Below are 18,288 nucleotides of genomic sequence, written 5' to 3' on the forward strand. Positions count from 1 at the left end.
ACTGGGCCAAGGGATATAACATTCACTGAATGCAAATTCACGAATTCTTTATCAATATGGATATGATTGACTGAGAATTTGGTATGCAGAAAACGAATAGTTTTGCTCCCCGACATTGCTTACGTAGTCACTTTGTGAAGATGTTGGAGTGAACTGTTACGTATACCCTCACTTCATTCTGTCACTTGAACCAATCAATCACGCTCAGTCAAGCTCTGAGGCTCAAGTAATCTGCACAATTTTAAAGATCGCTATTATGTGGATAGCTCTAAGACCAATTTTCTACTGTTCAGCCTTGGACGGCTATTGCAGATTTGTACTGTTTGAGAAGATAAACGTCAATCTATTTCCGATGCCACATACATCACGGAAAGACACTCATTGGGGACTAGTTATGTCAATTTACCAACGGGAACGTTTCCGAAAACAAACTGAGTATATTTACTATCTACATCACGTTAATGCTACATACACTATGTCCATCTTAATACATTTTACAATGTGGACTACTTTTTCGGGCTTTTAAGTGGTGTATTCACCAATGATCTGATTCCACCGCCAGTTCCAGGTTTAGCAGAAGTCGGTTTGGTAGAGTTGGTTATACTCAAAGCATCAGCAGAGGAGCTAGCTCTAGTAGTTGACGGCCGTGATCTTGACGGTCGTGATACACTTTCGCGTTCAGCTGTTCTTCGTGGCGGCGACGTTGTACTGTTGCTTTGCTGCTCATAATACGGATATCGGACACCACCAGCTGAAAACAATTCTCGATCTGATGGTGATGCGGGATCTTCCTGGAATACCACTTTACGATTTGCCGTTGGTTCAGCTGCAACAGCAGTATCAACTTCCTGGCTTACTATTATGGCAGTTTGAAGAGGCCTGTCTGCTGGAGGAGATAAAGAGTCCTGTAGTTTAAAGAGCTGCATTCGTAGATCTGCATTCTCTTCTTCTAATTTACCAACACGATCTTGGAAGTATACTGATCGACGAGGGGATTTCGATCGTGGTTGTTGACTACTAGGGTAACGGGTAGATGCAGGCCTTGATACGACCTTGCTATTATCTATGTCTTCCGGTTCCTGTAGATGGGCTTGTCGTTCAGAGACAAGTTGCTCAATCAGTTTCGATTTTTCAGCCAAGTCCTTGAGCAGCCGTTCAACATCCTCTTTATGCTCTGTCTTCTTGGGCGCACGAGACTCAGGTCCAGGCCTATCACGTTGCTTTTCAGCGACCCGCAACTCCTTCTCCTCCTTCAACTTTACAGTAAGCTCAGCTACAACAGTTTCAGTATCAGTCAACCCCTATAATTGATGTAATGCGTTGAGTAAATTTGTCTTCCTGGTAATGAGTCCAGAAATCTCACTCGTTGAGTCTTGGCTAGCTGTCGACGAAGAGACTTCTCTCGAGCTTCAGCCTCCCTGAAACTATCCCATAATTTTTCCTCTGCCTTTTTGTTTTCATCCGTCAGCTTTCGAATCTAAATAGTTAACATGTAAGTAAGCAGGAATAACTTCAGTCCTCAATTCAACTCAGACGCACTCTTTTCTCGTATGCAGAACGGATGGCCTGCTCCTTAATTGTATTCATAGATCGAAACTTGAGAATCGTCATCTTGAGCTCGTGATTATCTTCACGAAGCTCAGACAATGCTTCTTCGTGCTGGATGGCTATATCAGCACTCTTCCTCATGGACATTGGCAAATCAGTTTTGGATGTCACCAAAGCACCCAACTCTTCCTTTTTAGTTTCAGACATAATGTCCATAACTTCTTGCACTGTGCCTACACGATATTCTGCAAAGCGTTGCCGTAATAGGTTGATTTCCATGACGAGCTCAGACATAAGATCATCATACTCGTCAACTATTCGATTACGGAGTTTCCTTTCATCTAGACGACGGGCTTTACGAAGATCATTCAATTCGACGGTCGTTGCTGAATGTGTTGCCAGATGTGCAGCAAACAAATCCGCGGCAGCAAGCTTGACACCCTTCGCGAATTCCTAAGATGAGGGTATATTTCATGAGCATACAATGGAATGTTGAGGAGCGTTACACTTGACTATGGCACTATACGTACATCTAGAATCTCCTGCTTCTCCTGTTGCTGATTTTCAATGACCTTTTCAGCGTTGCGAATCATTTCCAGCAATCGACCATAGAGAGTACCAAGAAAGTTTTCATGCTCTCCACGTCGTTTCTCCTGCCAGCGACCCAAGTGTGTGGAAAACTTGAGAATGCTGTGACTAAGGGCAGCCTTGGTGCACGTGAAGTTGGAATTATCATTCTTTGTGTCTTTGGCCTATGAAATTGGACGTGAGTACATGTACAAGGGAAGTATTTGGACAAGCCTGGCACGTACACCCTCTACTGAGGCCTTGTATAGATCAGCCACCAATTGTGTCAACATGACCTGTTTTGCAGCATACGATTCTTCGGTGAATCGCATGGCCATATGAGGGACATTATTGTCGGGTATCGAATCCGAGACAGTGTAGTGTCGGAAGAGCCTGCCTGTGCGCTCATCAGAGAGCAAGGTGTGTATAGATTTGCCATGTTTATGGAGGTTGACAGTATACTCTCGCAAGAGTTCTGCTTGCAAAACCACACTTTGGCATTTTTCAAAATTCTGAGAATGGATATGTGTTAGAAAAACTTTAGAGTCACTGTGAGTGAAGAGAGAAGCTCACGGATTGAACCAGTCGATTATAGCCGCCTTCCTGAGCACTGCTGATGATACTTGTCCGAAGCAGTGAACCTACAAAAAACAGTGTTATGAGAATTGGTCTGTGGACCTCTGGTCAGAACCCACAAACTCACTGGTGCTTCCACCTCCACGAGATCCTTGTCGATGATACAGGCGGACAGAATCTACTAGAATTCGAATCTTGTACAAGCGGAAGAATTCTTGAAGCTGTATCTCCGTCTATCACATTGATGTTAATTAGACACTTTGTGACAAATGATGAGAGAAAAACAAGTACCTCGAGTTCACGACCGTCTAATATCATACGCAAGTATTCATTACGAAAGGCGTACAGCTTGAGAGTTGATACCAGATAGTCTCCTTGAACTTTGATGAGCTCGTCGGCATTCTCTCCGAATGTCAGAGTGGTGCTCTGAGTATGTTCTTCCAAACATTCTTCAATCTAGCATTGCCACAAATTAGCTCTGAATGGTTACAAACTTTCTTTTGACGCTTGTTTGCATACCTCGACAATCTTTGCATCGCAGACTCGTTTTGCCTGATCATCTAAATAGGACAACCAGTACTTTCCAGCCAGTGGAGTTGAAACTACACTACATTGTGACTATTTCGGGACTGTTAATACTGGTTCGGGCCACAAACAAAAGTTTAGCCCCACATACATTCGCGAAACGACTCAATCGTTGGTATATGTCCTTGCGAGGCTTTCCAGCAATCTTTTCACCACTCTGATACCACGCGCTCTCAACTATTCCGTAAGAAGGTTTCATCTGCATCATTATGAGTTAGTGGAAGTCAATGTCAAGATAAAACTGACCCAATCTCTTACTAAATTCATTTTCAACGCATACAGTGACATAGTAAGTGAAAGCTTGAGCCTTAAACGCAACAAGCCCCATCTAAGAAGCAGATACCGCTCCACACGCTCATAGTCTGCTTGTTGTCCTTGATACGACAAATCCTTTTTGATAGAATTCATGGCTTGCACTACGTAATCAGCTTCACGGATGGTTTTCACTAGAAAAAAAGACTTGGTGAGTTCAGCAAAGCTTCCAAGCGTTTTCGTGTTGGCTTACCTGAAGAAACAAACTTGCGATTCTCTTGAAGCAGTACGGCAACACGAGAGAACATGGTTAAAATCTCCAACACCAAGGTGTACATGATGAGAGACCTTCGATACAACAGACTGTTTCGAAACGCTCTTCGAGAGACGTCGGCGGCACGTCCACCTTTATCAGTTGGAACCAGGCCCTGTTTCGAAAACAGCTTGCGTGAGTTCCAGTACTTTTTCTAACTCAGAGCGAAGAAAAAGTTCCTCTTACCAGAATTATCTCAGTAATGTGAGGAATATACCACAACTTCGCAATCTTCTCCGTCCCATTCTCTGCAACAACATCTTGAATTGAAACACCAAGATTGTTGTCATTATCTTCAGTGGTACCCTTTTCCAGAGTCGCAAAATAGTCTAAATGGTTGAGAATCTTTGATGATCGGAAGAGAAGCTTGCCGTAGGTCTTCTCAACGGATATTCTCTTGACTTCGAGCATGAGTTTGGCGAACTCTGAACGTTCGCTCCACTCAACTACCACTTCTGCAAGATTATTGCAGTACCAATGTATCAGCTCATCCTACAATTCAAAGTTACGTGAGACGAATGACTCGTGCCTTCAACTCCAATTCCGTCTTTTGCTCACCTTCATTTGATCGACGAACATTTTTTTGGCGTCCTCGTCCTTCTCGTCACCGCCATACAGTTCCAGTCTAAAGTAAAATAACTTCAGTGACACTCCATGAACAGCTACTGTATGTATTACCTCTCAGTGTACGCTAAAAGCATCGCCCTTCTCAGTTTTCGCTTCTTTGGAACGATACTAGTGGCTAGCAGACGGTAGTCTACTTCGACATCGAGTCTCTATGCCCACAGAGAAACCATGGTGAGATACTAGAAGACTGAAGATACTCAAGCAATTCCAGAATACCTGACTAGAATCCAGCAATCCAGGTTCGAAAGAGGAGGTTAAAGCATTCTTGTGAATCTCTGCTAGTAAAAGACTATGGAGTTCGACTGCTCCCATCAAGTAATTCTTCTCCAACATTTGGACCTATTGAGTATCAACATCAATTTTTTAGATAGCCTTTGCGAGGTACCACCTTGAAACTTACTCGTAAAGAATGCGTCATTGCCCGAACAACTTGCCACCTCAAATTGAACTTTAAAAGCAAAAAAAGTCAGAAAGTTCGTCCGACAATATTTCATACATTGAAGCATTCGCGTTACCTGAAGTGCTTCAAAAGTCGAAAAATTGAAGTCATCAAAAAGGCGATCAATCTCTGCCATAGCCAGTCCAAAGTTTTGTAGATCGGAAGAGGCAGAGACCAAGTCAGTGTAAGACTCGTAGAAGGATTCCTCCTGATAGTCTTCAATCTCGTCCTCCTACAGACGGCGAAAAAAAATCGGACCTAAAACAAAAACGGTGCATTCTCAAATCGGTTTCATACTTCTGTTGAAATCACATCAGGTGGTAACGGATTGCCATCAAGAGGTAAAGGAGCTAGTCGAGCACCATAAGCTCTTCTATTCACTCCCATTTGAACATATTGCAAATCAAGGGCACGACGCCAGTACTCTACAAGGAGAAAGAGAGTGAGGATGGTCTCTGTATAGCAGCGAAACTGCAAATACCTGTTTCAGTCCAAGACAAGTTCAGCCGATTCTTAATAAGCAACAATCTCGTCAGAAGATGAGCATAACTTCGAGCAGTTTCTTGGTATGCTGGATCAGAGAATGCACTCATCGGCCCCAAATTGATTCCAAGTGCTCGTGCATTGTCACTAGATGTATAATGATACGGATTGTACATTTCCGTTATTACAATATCACCAAGTAGTGGATTCTCAGTCCAGACTTCAGAGTCTAAGCCAACACCAGGTTTGCCAGGGAGTGGTATTTCAGCTTCTACCTGTTCCTCCCAAAGAGCCTAAATACGAGAGAGTGTAAGCAAAAAAATATAGTTAGAAACTATCCTCCAACGGTGTTAATTGTACCATGAAAACAGCCCAATTTGCACAATCAACGACATGCACTGGCACCAACGCCTCTCCAGCATGACTCTTAATTGCTCGCCTCGTCTCAACAGAACATAATTTAGCTTGATCCAATACGTCGACGATCTTTTCTAGCATTGGAACTACTTCTGTCATGTAAACAGATAATGCTCCGTGATGCATGGTGACTCGTTGTCTCTCAGGTGCTAATTAAAGAACCGCAGTCAGCAAAAAAAGTTTCCGAAGAAACGGTGATGTCGAACCTGGTTTGTGTGGCAGACCCGACGAGAACGGAGAATCAATATACTTGTTCAAATTCATCGAAGTGGCATTCGGCACAAAATTAAAATCGGGATCGTCGGTCATGAACGACTTGTCAATCTTTGTAAAGTGACGAATCACCCAGGACCGATGTGAATGGATACCATGAGCAACCATTTGCGAAATTAAACTTGCTTGAAGGTCCAAGGCTTTAGTATGGAGACTGTAATCACGAGAAAAGTATTTGGCCTATTTGAGCGAAGGTGAATATGATGGCGAAAATACACCATATCAAACAGGCCACCTCAAAATTGAGACAAGGTCGCAAAGTCTTCAGATTCATCAACAATTGAGCAAGACGTTCAATATAAGCTGGGTCTCTTGTATGATCAAATACCTCGAGTAAACAGTTCGTTAACTAAAGTGATAAAAGGTGCGTAGGTGAGACTGCAAAATCAATTTTCACACTGCAGATTTCAACGGGTTTTGTCACCTCAATCTTTGCATTCTGAAATTTAACTTCATGCTCATACAATTCCAGCAAAACTTGGGCCCGATCACAACCAGGATTAAGGAATGTTTCATCATTCACATCAGCTATTCGAAAAAGACATTGAGCAAAAAAGCCAGGGGTTAATTGGATGACTAATGGCTTACACCGCCTTTCTGATGCCCTTGATCGCATCTCATCCATGTAAGTCGAGTCCACAGCTTCATGACCCCCAACACCGCCGTTTATACACAATGTTCCAATTTTGATCAACTCGTGTTCTAATTTCTCTAGATCTGCGACAGCAGAGTCTACGAATAGTGGGTTTAGCTACGATTCTTCAGGAAATATCATGTTATATGCTCACCATAAATAAATGGAACACCATTATAATCACGGGTATGGATTCGTCCATTAACAAAAGTTCGTAAATCTTCTGATGGCGTATGATGAGAATACGTATTTGAAGTATCAGCGTGTGGATGATGTTGATCAGGCAGATCAAACAATTCCTGTTGTCGCCACATTCTTCCAGTACTAGCTGCTTGCATCAAAATAGTAGCGTCCAGAGGTGCCTGACTACCTTCATTCGGGTCGAATCGATTACGGTGTTTTGTTCGAAATGACTGTTGTTTAAAGACTTAGCCAAAAAAAATCCAGCTATTTTGAATCAAACATGCCCCTTACATCGACAGAAACACGCTTCTCCACAGATCTGAAGAAATTCATTTGCCTCAAAAGAGTGGATCTCACTTCTCGCAACTTCAAGTACCGAAGCAGTACAAAGGCATGAATTTCATGTTCAGCAAAGATTGTAGCAATTGTGGGCTATCAGCAAAAAAAGATCAGTCGAAGAGAAAACACCATTTTTCATGGTGTGAGTGTGCTCACATCAATAGCTCTACTAGTAACTTTGGCTCCATGTAATCCTGACATTTCTTGTTCGATTTGCCTGATCTCATCGTTACGTGCAAGCAACACACCGAACTGCTTCTTCTTTTCATCAAGCACCCATAAATCATTTGTCTTTTCAGCACGAGCATCAGGAATCAAAATTCCCAAATCAAAGGGTTTTGATAATCGAGGTTCGTCTGATTCCGCATTGTGAGTTTGCCCTTGACGCATAAACATGGGGCCTCCAGAAGATCCCTTGTTGGGTCTGGAATGAATTGCATTTGGATTTGCTGCTGCCGCTAATTCAAATAGCTTCTTGGCAGAATCTCGGAGATGGGGTGCAGCAAAGTCTATATCCTGACTTGCAACGAGCTCATATGTGTATCTCAGCTCGTAGTCGATTTCCTTGTGCTATGAGTGGAACAAAGGTAGTTGGAATTCTGGCTTTGGGAAGCTTTAAATACTTTTTTTGCCTACAGTTTTCAGAAACGACATTTGATCTTCCAACCATTCATCATATTTAGGATGAACAGTTACATAGTCACTCCAATCCATCTGTCGTAATCGAGTGGCATTTGGCAGAGTAGCGCCACTAGTAGGACGGCTTTGTCTTGTGTGGTTAGACGTGTCTATGATTGGTTTGGCCGAGTCTCGACGGACTTTGCCGTCCTCCGAGAGAAGAACACCATCACCATCATACGGAGGCAAGACCATATCATGCACCTGTTCCTGGAAACGAGCATGAAATCGAGACTCGACTTCGTAATATAGTGGTCGTCCATCTTCTTGGGAAATGGATGTTTCGATTTTGAAGTGGGAAATGTGTGAATCAAACTCGGTTATGAAGTCTTCGATTTTCGAATTTTTTAGCGGTAGTTGTTGGACGTAACTATACACGACCAGGGATCAGTATCGGCTTGATGCGAAGATCAAATTAAAAGTCACATACCAGTTGACGCCTTCTAAACTTTCAGGACAATCTTCTAAGAGCTCGCCTGGCTCACTCTCCAGTATTATCTGATAAAACTGGAAGATTGGTACACGCTCCGAGTGAACAGCCACCTGTTTACACAGAAGGAGGTCAGCAAAACATCTGCCACGTCACACTGCTGGATAGTATTGTACCTTCATCCTCCTGACGAACTTCTCAAGATCTTTACTTCCACTCCATTGCGTAATAATCCAACGCAAATATACCACCAAATCCGATACTTCAACTCCAGAATCGTTTGAAAGCGCATACGGATCTGTTCTAGTTCGTTTCGGCAGTGTATCAGATTCTGCAGGTATTTTGGCGTTGCCGTCGTCAGCAGCTTTGGATTCCTTTTGAGTCTACGAACCACGAAACGTGAGAAACGGATAAAATATTGATGCAGAGACTCTGATACCTTGTTTTTACGGTCGGCAATCATTTGCTCAATATTGTTGGGACGCTGCACCAAAAAAATGTGTAAACGTGGAATCAGGCCAACTCAGCGTTCCGCTAACCTCATCTTTGGAATTGGCCTTTGCCTTGGCGTCCGTTAGCTTTGAGATTCGATCGTAACGATCAAGAGAGTCCGTATATTCGTTTTGTAAATATGCTTGATACCGAGAGAAGATATTATGGAACTTGTTGATGTCGTGAGCATTCCGACCTTGATATCCAACAGTTAGAAACCAAAATCATAAATCTTTGATGAAACTGTCAACGCATGACCTACAAAATCGGGCCCAACGAGAAACGAGAAGACTGTTCTCCTCCAAAACGTGAGCAGCCTTGTTCTTGTAAAAGCTTTCGAGCACGTCGAGGATCTTAGAAGGGCTCAGTTCATGTTCTACCTTCCAATATCTTTCGAGCTGGAAGAAAAACGGAGATGTGAGGTCTCGAAGGTGGTACTATATTTGACAGCACTGTACTGACTTCTTTGGAAATAGTTCTACTTGACGACTTGATCCGTAGCGGTTGTTCAATCTTTTGTATACTGTCTAATCGTTCTTGTCGTAATTGTCGAAACTGTTCAAAGTTTCTAAAAACGTGCACCAAAAAACCGTGTTAGATCGCACGGCTCTAAACGTCAAACCACAAAGAATCTCACCCAGCAGTTGGTGAAATCCCCAGCCGATCTCTTCGACCTTCTGTATTCGCAAAATCCTTTTGTCGAGATTCATTCAGCAGCTTGACTTCGGTCAAGAGCTTGGAATATGAAGTGTAGTCAGTTACGACTGCGACAATTCTACTCCAGGAATGAATTTTAAATTGGAGAAATTACCTGATCTAGATTCCTGTCCAGAGTAGCGAGGGTAGATCGTGGTGGAAACTCCTTCAACTCTGAAGGAATGTCTGCTTCAAATGCATTCAGTTCCACTTGAGTCGTCATACTGGAAAGGAGAAATGACCATGCGGAAACATAGCAAATTTAATATAAAAATTGACTTCTCAAAAAGTGGGATCTGTTGTTGATCAACCTGAACACTGACCTCGAAAATGCGATTATTGATGCTTGATTTACGTTAAGTCTCTACCAAGGTGATGGCCAAATGGGCTAGATCAGCAGTGGACCCCGCTCATCAATCGTTCTATTATGCTCAAGTAACTACAGACCATGCAATGAGGTCAGAACTGGCCCTGTTGTGTTTTTGTCAAGTTGGTTTTTGGATGAGTGAGCGCAAGCTATGGCAAACCAAACAGAGACTCAAAGGCGATATAAACTTTAATAGTCGTAGTAAGTAAGGCAGCAAGTACGATTTTAATATTACGTGCACATGTATATTTTTACTGTCCCAAAAAGTAGATTCAGAAGACGTAGGGAATGAGCTTATATGGCACAGCCTTGATGTACTGATCCCAATACTTTCCATACTTGGCACGACATCGATGATCATCACGATAGATACGATCTAATAATAACCATGTCATGTAGATTATGTAAAAGTATGCCGACAAGTGTTTTGTTCCACACGACATGCACATGGCCATTGAGATCATGAGGTCACCGACATAATTGAAGTGGCGAGAGAGACCTAAAGGCATGATCAGTAAACTGATCAGTAATCTTTGGCATGGTCTGAATGCTTCGTATACTATAACTCACCCCAATATCCAGAGATGAGTAACAGACTCTTGTGTAGTTTACCATCACTAGTAGTGTATTCAGTACGGATGACCTTGGCTGGTTTGCCCCAGATTTTGATGTGGCCATTGGAAGCTCGGACTTTATCTTTCTGATCATTGACAGAACGGAAGATAAAGTAGCCACCGAATCCTAGTACCAGAACTCCAATTACATATGGTGTAGACAGATCGACTGGGTTGATGACGGCATAATGAGATTGGAAGGTGTACTGTTTTAAGGAGTGTCAATCTGCTGATTCGAAAAGACATAGTAACACTAAACTAGAACTATACCATAGTTGGGAGCCAAACGGTGTCACCCCAAGACAAGTAGAAACCAAAATGATCGTGAGCGATATCTATGATATAACAAACGTTCTGAAAAAGTTCAGAATATTGGAAACAACTAGGAGACAACCCTTCGTTGAAGCAGTACCTATCGTCCTCAAGTACCAGTCCTATAAAGAATTATCAAATTGAGGATCAGACAGGGAAGGAAACAAGTATGCATGAACACGACGGTTGTACCTCATTGTAGAAAAAGTCCAAAACATACATGGCATGGAAGATGTTAATCAAAATCATTTGATTGGTGACATATCCAATCTTTGCGTATTGAGCTGCAGCAAAACTGAGATCAATCAACGTCCACGCGACAATACCAGGTCGACCATTATGGAAGAGTTTGAAGTCCAACATGCCAATACGAGGGTTGAATTCGATACCCATGTACAAGTCGTAAATCCAAGAGTTTGAGAATTTACGATCTGCTGCGTGAGTAGGGAAGTAATGGGCCTTGGCAAAGCAGAATGCTGTCAGGAGGTAACCGTATAAATTTGCAGCAACGATAAGACCAGCCCAGTTGTCATATATTATAGAAGCAGGAAAGAGGCCTAGACCTAGAGACAATCCAAAGAATAGCCCATGTGTCACAAACCATGCCAATAATCCATTGACCTAAAAGATTGGATTTCATTTGAGCATCTTTGATCAGAGGCTCGGACAACTCTCGATTCTGTGGTACGCACGATATATGGCAGAGTGAATCCAGCAGGAGTCATTTGACCGTATCCAATCTTGCCTGGCAAGAAGACAGCCAGTGCTATTTGAAAGAGCAGCCAAGCAAAATATAATTGAAAGCCCGCTGAGTAGTTGTCAAAAGATTTCGTGTCAGTTCATTCAAAGGAGGATATACTCAGAGCAGTCACAGGAATACAATTTTGCGTTACCTGTAGTAGGTTTTGGGAAGTATGTTTGTGCAAACTTAACCAGACCCAAATCGTATGCTGTGGTAGCAGGAGCAACCAGCTCGCATTGGAACGAGTGACACGAAATGTAAAAGTAAATGACCAGTAGCGGACAGAGCAGCATGATAAGAGCCGATCCGATGATAGTTCCCGTGCTGACATCTGGATATTGGCGTTGTCAATAATCTTTCAAATTTTCGAGATATCTCAAGCTGACAAGCGCAAATGAGGTATAATTGGAGCAAATTGTCATAACCCGTGACGTGTAAGTGAGAAATAAATTACCTCTGGCACGTCCCCAAGTCTTTCCAGTTTGAGCAATCAGTTTTTCAGGAGTGGAGCCATTTCCATTCATATGTTTTTCAGCGACCTCCTTCTTCTTGCGAGGAGTTGATTTAGGACTCATTGGGACTTTCTTTGGAGTTTTTGGACTACCAGGCTCCGAGCTGTCTCCATTGGTCTTGCCACTCGCCCTCGTTTTGGCCATGCTTGGATTCAAGATTTTGAATGAAGGGAAGAGTGAAGGGTGGGAATTTCGTAGATATCAGAGTCGAATTGATGTGCTTCAGGCGATTTTACGTCTATAAAGATCTGAGAAGAAAGATCACCGTCCTGGAATTGGCCGTGATCGCAGCTCCAAATCAATTTAGATTCAAAATGTTCGTAATCTGCCGTGAGGCAGGCGTTATGGACGTGTTCTTCACGTAAAGATATTATAAATGATACATCTAAGCTCGTTATAATCCACTTTGACAATGTCGTTAAAGGCCGCAACAAAAGCTGCAGTCACTAGATCCCACATTTCGACGAAACTACATCTGGAATATCAAACCAACAAACTGAGCCAAAGAAACACCTTCAGATGATGGGAACATATCAATTGACTCCGGGATTCTTGCCTGAGGCGGCTAATGGCACTGCTGAGAGTCAACCAGCTATGCAAAATCCGCTTGTCCAGGTTCTCAACGTGAAGGCTGTTGACAACACATCTGGCAAACGATACAGGTATGTCGTTTGCTCAACAAAATTTGATTGATCGTCATATAACACCATAGTTTTCGTTCTCTTGCTCACTAACTCTGTCTGCTCTTCCTAGGTTGATTATATCTGATGGACAACACTACATGCAAGCCATGTTGGCAACTCAATTGAACAGTTTGATGGACGACGGACAAGTGGGAAAGAATGCTCTTATTCGTCTGAAACGTTATTTATGCAATCCTGTACCAAACAAGTCGTAAGTCTTCATCTCCTGACTGGTAGTCAACAAGCGCAGTCTCTGCTCATACATTGACAATCTTGCCCCCAAATCTTTTAGATCAAAGCTTCTCATCATTCTGGAAGTCGAAGTCGTCGCTGGAGGTGATGGTGTGCAGGAACGTATTGGAAACCCAGTGGCATTCTTCCCAGATCAAAATGATGGTCCTCAACAAGCTGGCCCCACCGATAATAACTATCAAGTCCAACCAAGTATGCCTACTATGGCACCCCAACAACCTCAACAACAATCATACAATCAGTATGGTAATCAACAGTATGGCCAGCCGCAATACAATCAAAACCAATACTCTATCAATCAAACCACCGCAAACCGAGGCACGGCATCTGCAAGCACAGTCCCTGTCAATCAACCACCTCGCGCCATGGGTGATTCAAATGTACAAATCTTTCCTATCAAGTCCTTGTCGCCCTACCAAAACAAGCAAGTCTTCCTTTCGTCAAAACTATGATCTGGCATTCACTAACTCGTTTCGAACTAGGTGGACCATAAGAGTTCGATGTATGGGAAAAAGTGATGTACGACACTTCAAGAATCAAAAGGGCGATGGAAGGTTGTTTTCGGTTACATTCTATGATGAATCGGTATGTGCAGCGATTCACTTTGATCTCATGTTTAACAGTGTACTATGGTATATTCATACGATTCGCATCACATCAACAGGGTGAGATACGAGCCACTGGATTTGGAGATGCTGTCAACCAATTTTATGACATGCTGCAAGACAATTCGGTAAGTCAGTCAACTTCTGAAAATCAACTTTTCTGTCAATAAATTTACCGTTTTTGATGGATAGACATATCTAGTTTCTAAAGGCACCATCAAAGCAGCAAACAAACAATTCAACAACACTGACAATGATTACGAGATGACTTTGGATTCTCACACAATCATTTCGGTGTCCACTGATCCAGCTACTGTCCCTCAACTCAAGATCAAAGCTCATCCCTTGAGTGAGCTGCTCGCCGTTGATGCAAACGCCACTATCGGTAGGCGCTTACAGTCTGATGTCGATAAATGTATTGAGAAGTGCAAACTAATCAACAACCGCTTACATAACCAGACGTCTTGGGAGTCGTCAAAGACTGCGGTGATTTGAATAGCATCACCACCAAAGCTGGCAGACCCGTGAGTCTGATGGTTTTTCGGAGATTGAGCAAGTCTCTAAATCGTCGTTATTTCATATGATAGGCTAACAAGCGAGATTTGAGCATTGTCGATACTGGAGGGTATCAAGTCCGAGCAACACTCTGGGGCAAACAAGCAGAAACATTTGATGGGACAGGTCATCCAGTCATCGCCATCAAAGGTGTCAAAGTTGGAGATTTCCAAGGTAATTAATTGGGCTTTTCTTATTATCAACTTATAGCGGTTTTCGGATCAAACCCATATTCACGCTCAATACCATGATTCATTAGGACGATCATTGTCTGCCTTGGGCTCTTCGACTGTGCTTATCAACCCTGACATTCCTGATGCTCATAGTCTCAGAGGCTGGTTCGACCGTGATGGAATGCAGATGACGTTTCAATCTTATACTAGTGGCATGTCAGGTGGTGGTCCAGGATCAATGCCAAATGTTACAAAAGTCATTACCGCGATCCGAGATGAAAATTTGGGCATGGGCGACAAGCCAGATTATATCAACACAAAGGCTACAATCACTCATATCAAACGAGAGAACATGTCATATCCAGCTTGTCCTACATGCAACAAAAAGATGGGTGAAGATGGTGGTGGATGGAGGTGTGAGAAATGTGATAAGGTGCTTCCTCAGCCTACTCATCGGTAATGTCATCTTCTTGGTACATCAATTCTCATTCTACCACTGATTGTTTTCCATCACTTCTTGTAGATATCTGCTCAATATGACTCTCTCTGATCATACAGGTGTTGTATGGGCAACCGCCTTCAATACCGAAGCTGAAATGATTCTCGGAGTGAAGGCGGATGACCTGGCTCGATTCAAAGAAGAGGATGAAGCCCAGTTCAACTCCATCATTGAAGAATCAATGTTCAAAACTTTTGATTGGACCTTGAGGTTGAAACAAGATACCTTCAATGTATGTAGTGATCGCCGCCGTTTCGTTTGAGGTTGAGCTGGCGAATTTTGACGACAGCTGACGCTGCACACTTCTATATTTGTAGGATGAGACCAGGGTACGTATAACTGCACAAAGTGCCAAACCACTGGATAATACAGCTCGAATCGAAGAACTTCGTCTTTTGATCGCTGAGTATGGAAGAATGTAAGGTTGAAGAATGTAACGAGGATATAGCATGTAAAAATAAAGAAGAGGCAATCTGCCTTGTTACTGAAACTACTCCCTCTGATCACTTCTGATCAAGATTGTGGTTTGGGTCAAGATCAAAGCGACTTTCTGCTGAATCTAGAAGGATCTTTCGAATAATCTTGTTCAGGAAACGAGAGGCGGCTCCAAATCGCGCACTGCAAACATCGTCAAGCGTCTGCCAATTTTCGTTATCAACTTATTCATACGCGAACCACATCGAGAGTCAAACATGCCACTATTTGGTTTGGACAGAGAACTAGCCGACAAGGCTGCTGCCAAGTTCGGTAAATATGCCTTCACTCCCTTGTATCCTGTTTCCTCGTCACGTTTCAAAGACCAAAAATCTAAAACCCTATATGTTTACAAACTCAACAGATCCAGAACGAGAGCGAGAAGCCGTCAAATGGATTCAAGACGTAACTGGAGCTCAATTTACAACATCATTCCAGGAAACACTCAAAGATGGGACCCTACTCTGCCAACTAATTCAGAAACTGGCGCCATCAGAATCAAACCTGAAATACAAAAAGTCTCCCATGCCGTTTGTACAGATGGAGCAAATCAATACATTCCTCAAAGCTGCTGGGAGATTGGGAGTGCCAGATCAAGAACTCTTCATGACGATTGATTTGTATGAAGGGAAGAATCTGCCTCAGGTTATCGACTCGTTGTATTCGCTTTCAAGACACGCTTCCTCGAAGGTATGATTGCGAGAATCGTTTGATCATTTACGTCATTTGGAATCAATGGTGTATTGATATCCAACTCGAATCAAAGCTCTGCTGGTATCACATCAAATCCAAGCCTTACTCCTTCCTTCACGCAAAAACAGGGCTTCTCTGGTCCCCAGCTAGGCCCCAAGCTCCATACATCCCACTCTGTCGAATTCACTCCTGAACAAATGAATGCTGGTAAAAACATTATTGGCCTGCAAGCAGGATTCAATGGCGGTGCCAACCAATCTGGAATATCATTTGGAGCAACACGTCAACTTGTTACTGAAAACGCATCCAAGCCTATTGATACGTCTACTATACCTGCTCAAGCTGGATTTGTAGGTGGTGCGAAGAGTGGGGTGGCATTTGGTGCTCGTCGTGAAATTGGAGGTGCTGATCCTGCTAGACGTTGAAAGAAGGGGTGTATAAGTTATGCGTCAATCACTGGGAAGAAAAGGGGGGAGAGTTTGTGTATGCCAAAAGATATCACTAGTTTTGTCATTATTCTATAGAAAGTAGCAAGTGAGATTGTTGTTTTGCTGGTTGAAACATATAAAGATTAAGATTGCATCAATAAATCAAGCTGATGAGACTTACTTTTCAGTACAGTCGCTCTTGTGGCCCTTTCGATGTAGTTCTGTCGTGCTTCTGTCTCGTCTATGGATAGATCCGTGACAGCAGCAGAATTCGCAGAAGAAGCCATAACGCGTTTTCAAGCGTATCTCGATTTTGTTACTCCCGTTACTCGCCCTCGTTCTCACCCAACATTTCTGTTTCCTTATCAGCAACCGTTCCCTAACAAGTACATACCCCAATAAGCGCACCAAGAAATATGATGTCGAGGGATCCAAACAGTGAATCACAGTCGCCTCCTACGTCAACAGCTCCCATACCAACACCAATAATCACACAACCAACCCAATCAACCACAAAGAGTGACAAGGACAAGCAAACGACTGCAGCGGGATCTGCTGCGACGACCATACCTCAATCACCTTCTGTCATACAGGAACAAAAGAAAACGTAAGAACTGGTAGTGGAAGTGGATGGATTTTGCAGGAACGGCATTCAACATCAGAACAGATGATTTCAGTGTATTGAACGAATGCGTAGATATTCTTACGAGGAGGCTTCACGAAGATTTAATATTCGAATTATTTACGTGTGCTTACATCTCTGTCCTTGTATCGTCAATTGTTAGTGTGGTACTCAAAGTTGGGATGGTGGGAGACTCTCAAATTGGAAAGACATCACTGATGGTTAAATATGTTGAGGGGTCATTCGACGAGGATTATATTCAAACGCTTGGTAAGTACAATGTTGTTACCTACAATGTGCATCAACAATCATTAACCTATGTTTTTTTATCAGGTGTCAACTTTATGGAAAAGACCATTTCAATTCGATCAACAGAAATCACTTTTTCGATTTGGGATTTAGGAGGTAAACTCCCCATGCTTTCACGATCGCTGCTATGGGTTAAAAAAAGTAAAGACGATAAATATTAATTGCTGATACCGAAACACTTTGAAACACTTTAGGACAACGAGAATTCGTAAACATGTTACCACTCGTGTGCAATGATGCCATTGCCATACTCTTCATGTTTGATCTATCACGAAAGTCAACATTGAACTCGATAAAGGAATGGTATAGGCAAGCACGAGGATTCAACAAGACGGCCATACCCTTCTTGATTGGAACAAAGTATGATACTTTTGCATCCTTTCCAAGAGAGGAACAGGAAGAGATTACGAATCAGGTATGTGGTGGATAATGCTTTGTAAACCTTGAGAGTTTCTGGCCAGTCATAATGGGTGTTTCTTTTTGCATTTCTCTGTTCAAATATGACGTAAACTCAACTACATGTCTACCATCTGCAGGCTCGAAGGTTTGCCAAGGCAATGAAGGCATCCTTGATCTTTTGCTCTACATCGCATTCCATCAATGTTCAAAAGATATTCAAGATTGTCCTATCCAAGGCCTTTGATCTAAAGTGCACCATTCCGTGCATTGAAGAGATTGGAGCACCTATTTTGGAATATTGAAAACACAACAGCAGTAGCTTCTTTATTATGGTGCCTTGTAAAAGGACCCGCCGCACCGTATATGTAAATGATGTAGATGACATACAAAACACACACACACACATAATAATAGTCAAAACCTGGAAATCTTTCTTATGAATCCAACCAATAAATGTGAATTTGTATTATAATATCCAAAACTACGTAAGTGGTGTGTTTCTGGTTGGAGACCAAAA

General features: G+C 42.6%; 5 protein-coding genes across 5 annotated transcripts; 3 read left to right on the forward strand and 2 right to left on the reverse strand.

The window, feature by feature from the left end:
* Positions 1-506: 506 nt before the first annotated feature.
* Positions 507-9,755, reverse strand: SmJEL517_g00863 (uncharacterized protein; the record flags this gene model as incomplete). The annotated part of the gene is made up of 37 exons (XM_031166791.1): positions 507-1,301; positions 1,364-1,477; positions 1,540-2,001; positions 2,079-2,300; positions 2,361-2,627; positions 2,689-2,756; positions 2,819-2,924; positions 2,983-3,147; positions 3,211-3,309; positions 3,368-3,475; positions 3,535-3,722; positions 3,782-3,956; positions 4,028-4,333; positions 4,400-4,466; positions 4,520-4,617; positions 4,685-4,807; positions 4,869-4,916; positions 4,984-5,139; positions 5,205-5,332; positions 5,389-5,683; positions 5,751-5,956; positions 6,014-6,260; positions 6,409-6,429; positions 6,505-6,608; positions 6,669-6,812; positions 6,869-7,127; positions 7,189-7,329; positions 7,393-7,806; positions 7,873-8,284; positions 8,345-8,457; positions 8,521-8,727; positions 8,784-8,828; positions 8,884-9,032; positions 9,099-9,234; positions 9,299-9,404; positions 9,474-9,571; positions 9,648-9,755. The coding sequence occupies 37 exons, from the start codon at positions 9,753-9,755 to the stop codon at positions 507-509; spliced, it is 6,900 nt and encodes a 2,299-aa protein (XP_031027127.1).
* A 416-nt stretch (positions 9,756-10,171) lies between these two features.
* SmJEL517_g00864 (uncharacterized protein) lies at positions 10,172-12,223 on the reverse strand (the record flags this gene model as incomplete). Its single annotated transcript, XM_031166792.1, has 8 exons — positions 10,172-10,398; positions 10,470-10,719; positions 10,784-10,848; positions 10,926-10,947; positions 11,018-11,446; positions 11,518-11,633; positions 11,719-11,898; positions 12,022-12,223. The coding sequence occupies 8 exons, from the start codon at positions 12,221-12,223 to the stop codon at positions 10,172-10,174; spliced, it is 1,491 nt and encodes a 496-aa protein (XP_031027122.1).
* Positions 12,224-12,601: 378 nt separating this feature from the next.
* On the forward strand, positions 12,602-15,268 carry SmJEL517_g00865 (uncharacterized protein; the record flags this gene model as incomplete). Its single annotated transcript, XM_031166793.1, has 11 exons — positions 12,602-12,741; positions 12,833-12,973; positions 13,055-13,414; positions 13,497-13,599; positions 13,679-13,747; positions 13,812-14,004; positions 14,079-14,143; positions 14,207-14,348; positions 14,434-14,803; positions 14,871-15,078; positions 15,164-15,268. The coding sequence occupies 11 exons, from the start codon at positions 12,602-12,604 to the stop codon at positions 15,266-15,268; spliced, it is 1,896 nt and encodes a 631-aa protein (XP_031027121.1).
* A 270-nt stretch (positions 15,269-15,538) lies between these two features.
* Positions 15,539-16,438, forward strand: SmJEL517_g00866 (uncharacterized protein; the record flags this gene model as incomplete). The annotated part of the gene is made up of 3 exons (XM_031166794.1): positions 15,539-15,593; positions 15,685-16,010; positions 16,142-16,438. The coding sequence occupies 3 exons, from the start codon at positions 15,539-15,541 to the stop codon at positions 16,436-16,438; spliced, it is 678 nt and encodes a 225-aa protein (XP_031027124.1).
* Positions 16,439-16,860: 422 nt separating this feature from the next.
* SmJEL517_g00867 (uncharacterized protein) lies at positions 16,861-18,073 on the forward strand (the record flags this gene model as incomplete). Its single annotated transcript, XM_031166795.1, has 5 exons — positions 16,861-17,048; positions 17,227-17,333; positions 17,397-17,468; positions 17,567-17,787; positions 17,909-18,073. The coding sequence occupies 5 exons, from the start codon at positions 16,861-16,863 to the stop codon at positions 18,071-18,073; spliced, it is 753 nt and encodes a 250-aa protein (XP_031027123.1).
* Positions 18,074-18,288: the final 215 nt, after the last annotated feature.

This window comes from Synchytrium microbalum (genome assembly GCF_006535985.1).
Source record: "Synchytrium microbalum strain JEL517 chromosome Unknown SmJEL517_scf0003, whole genome shotgun sequence".
Lineage (NCBI taxonomy): Eukaryota > Fungi > Chytridiomycota > Chytridiomycetes > Synchytriales > Synchytriaceae > Synchytrium > Synchytrium microbalum.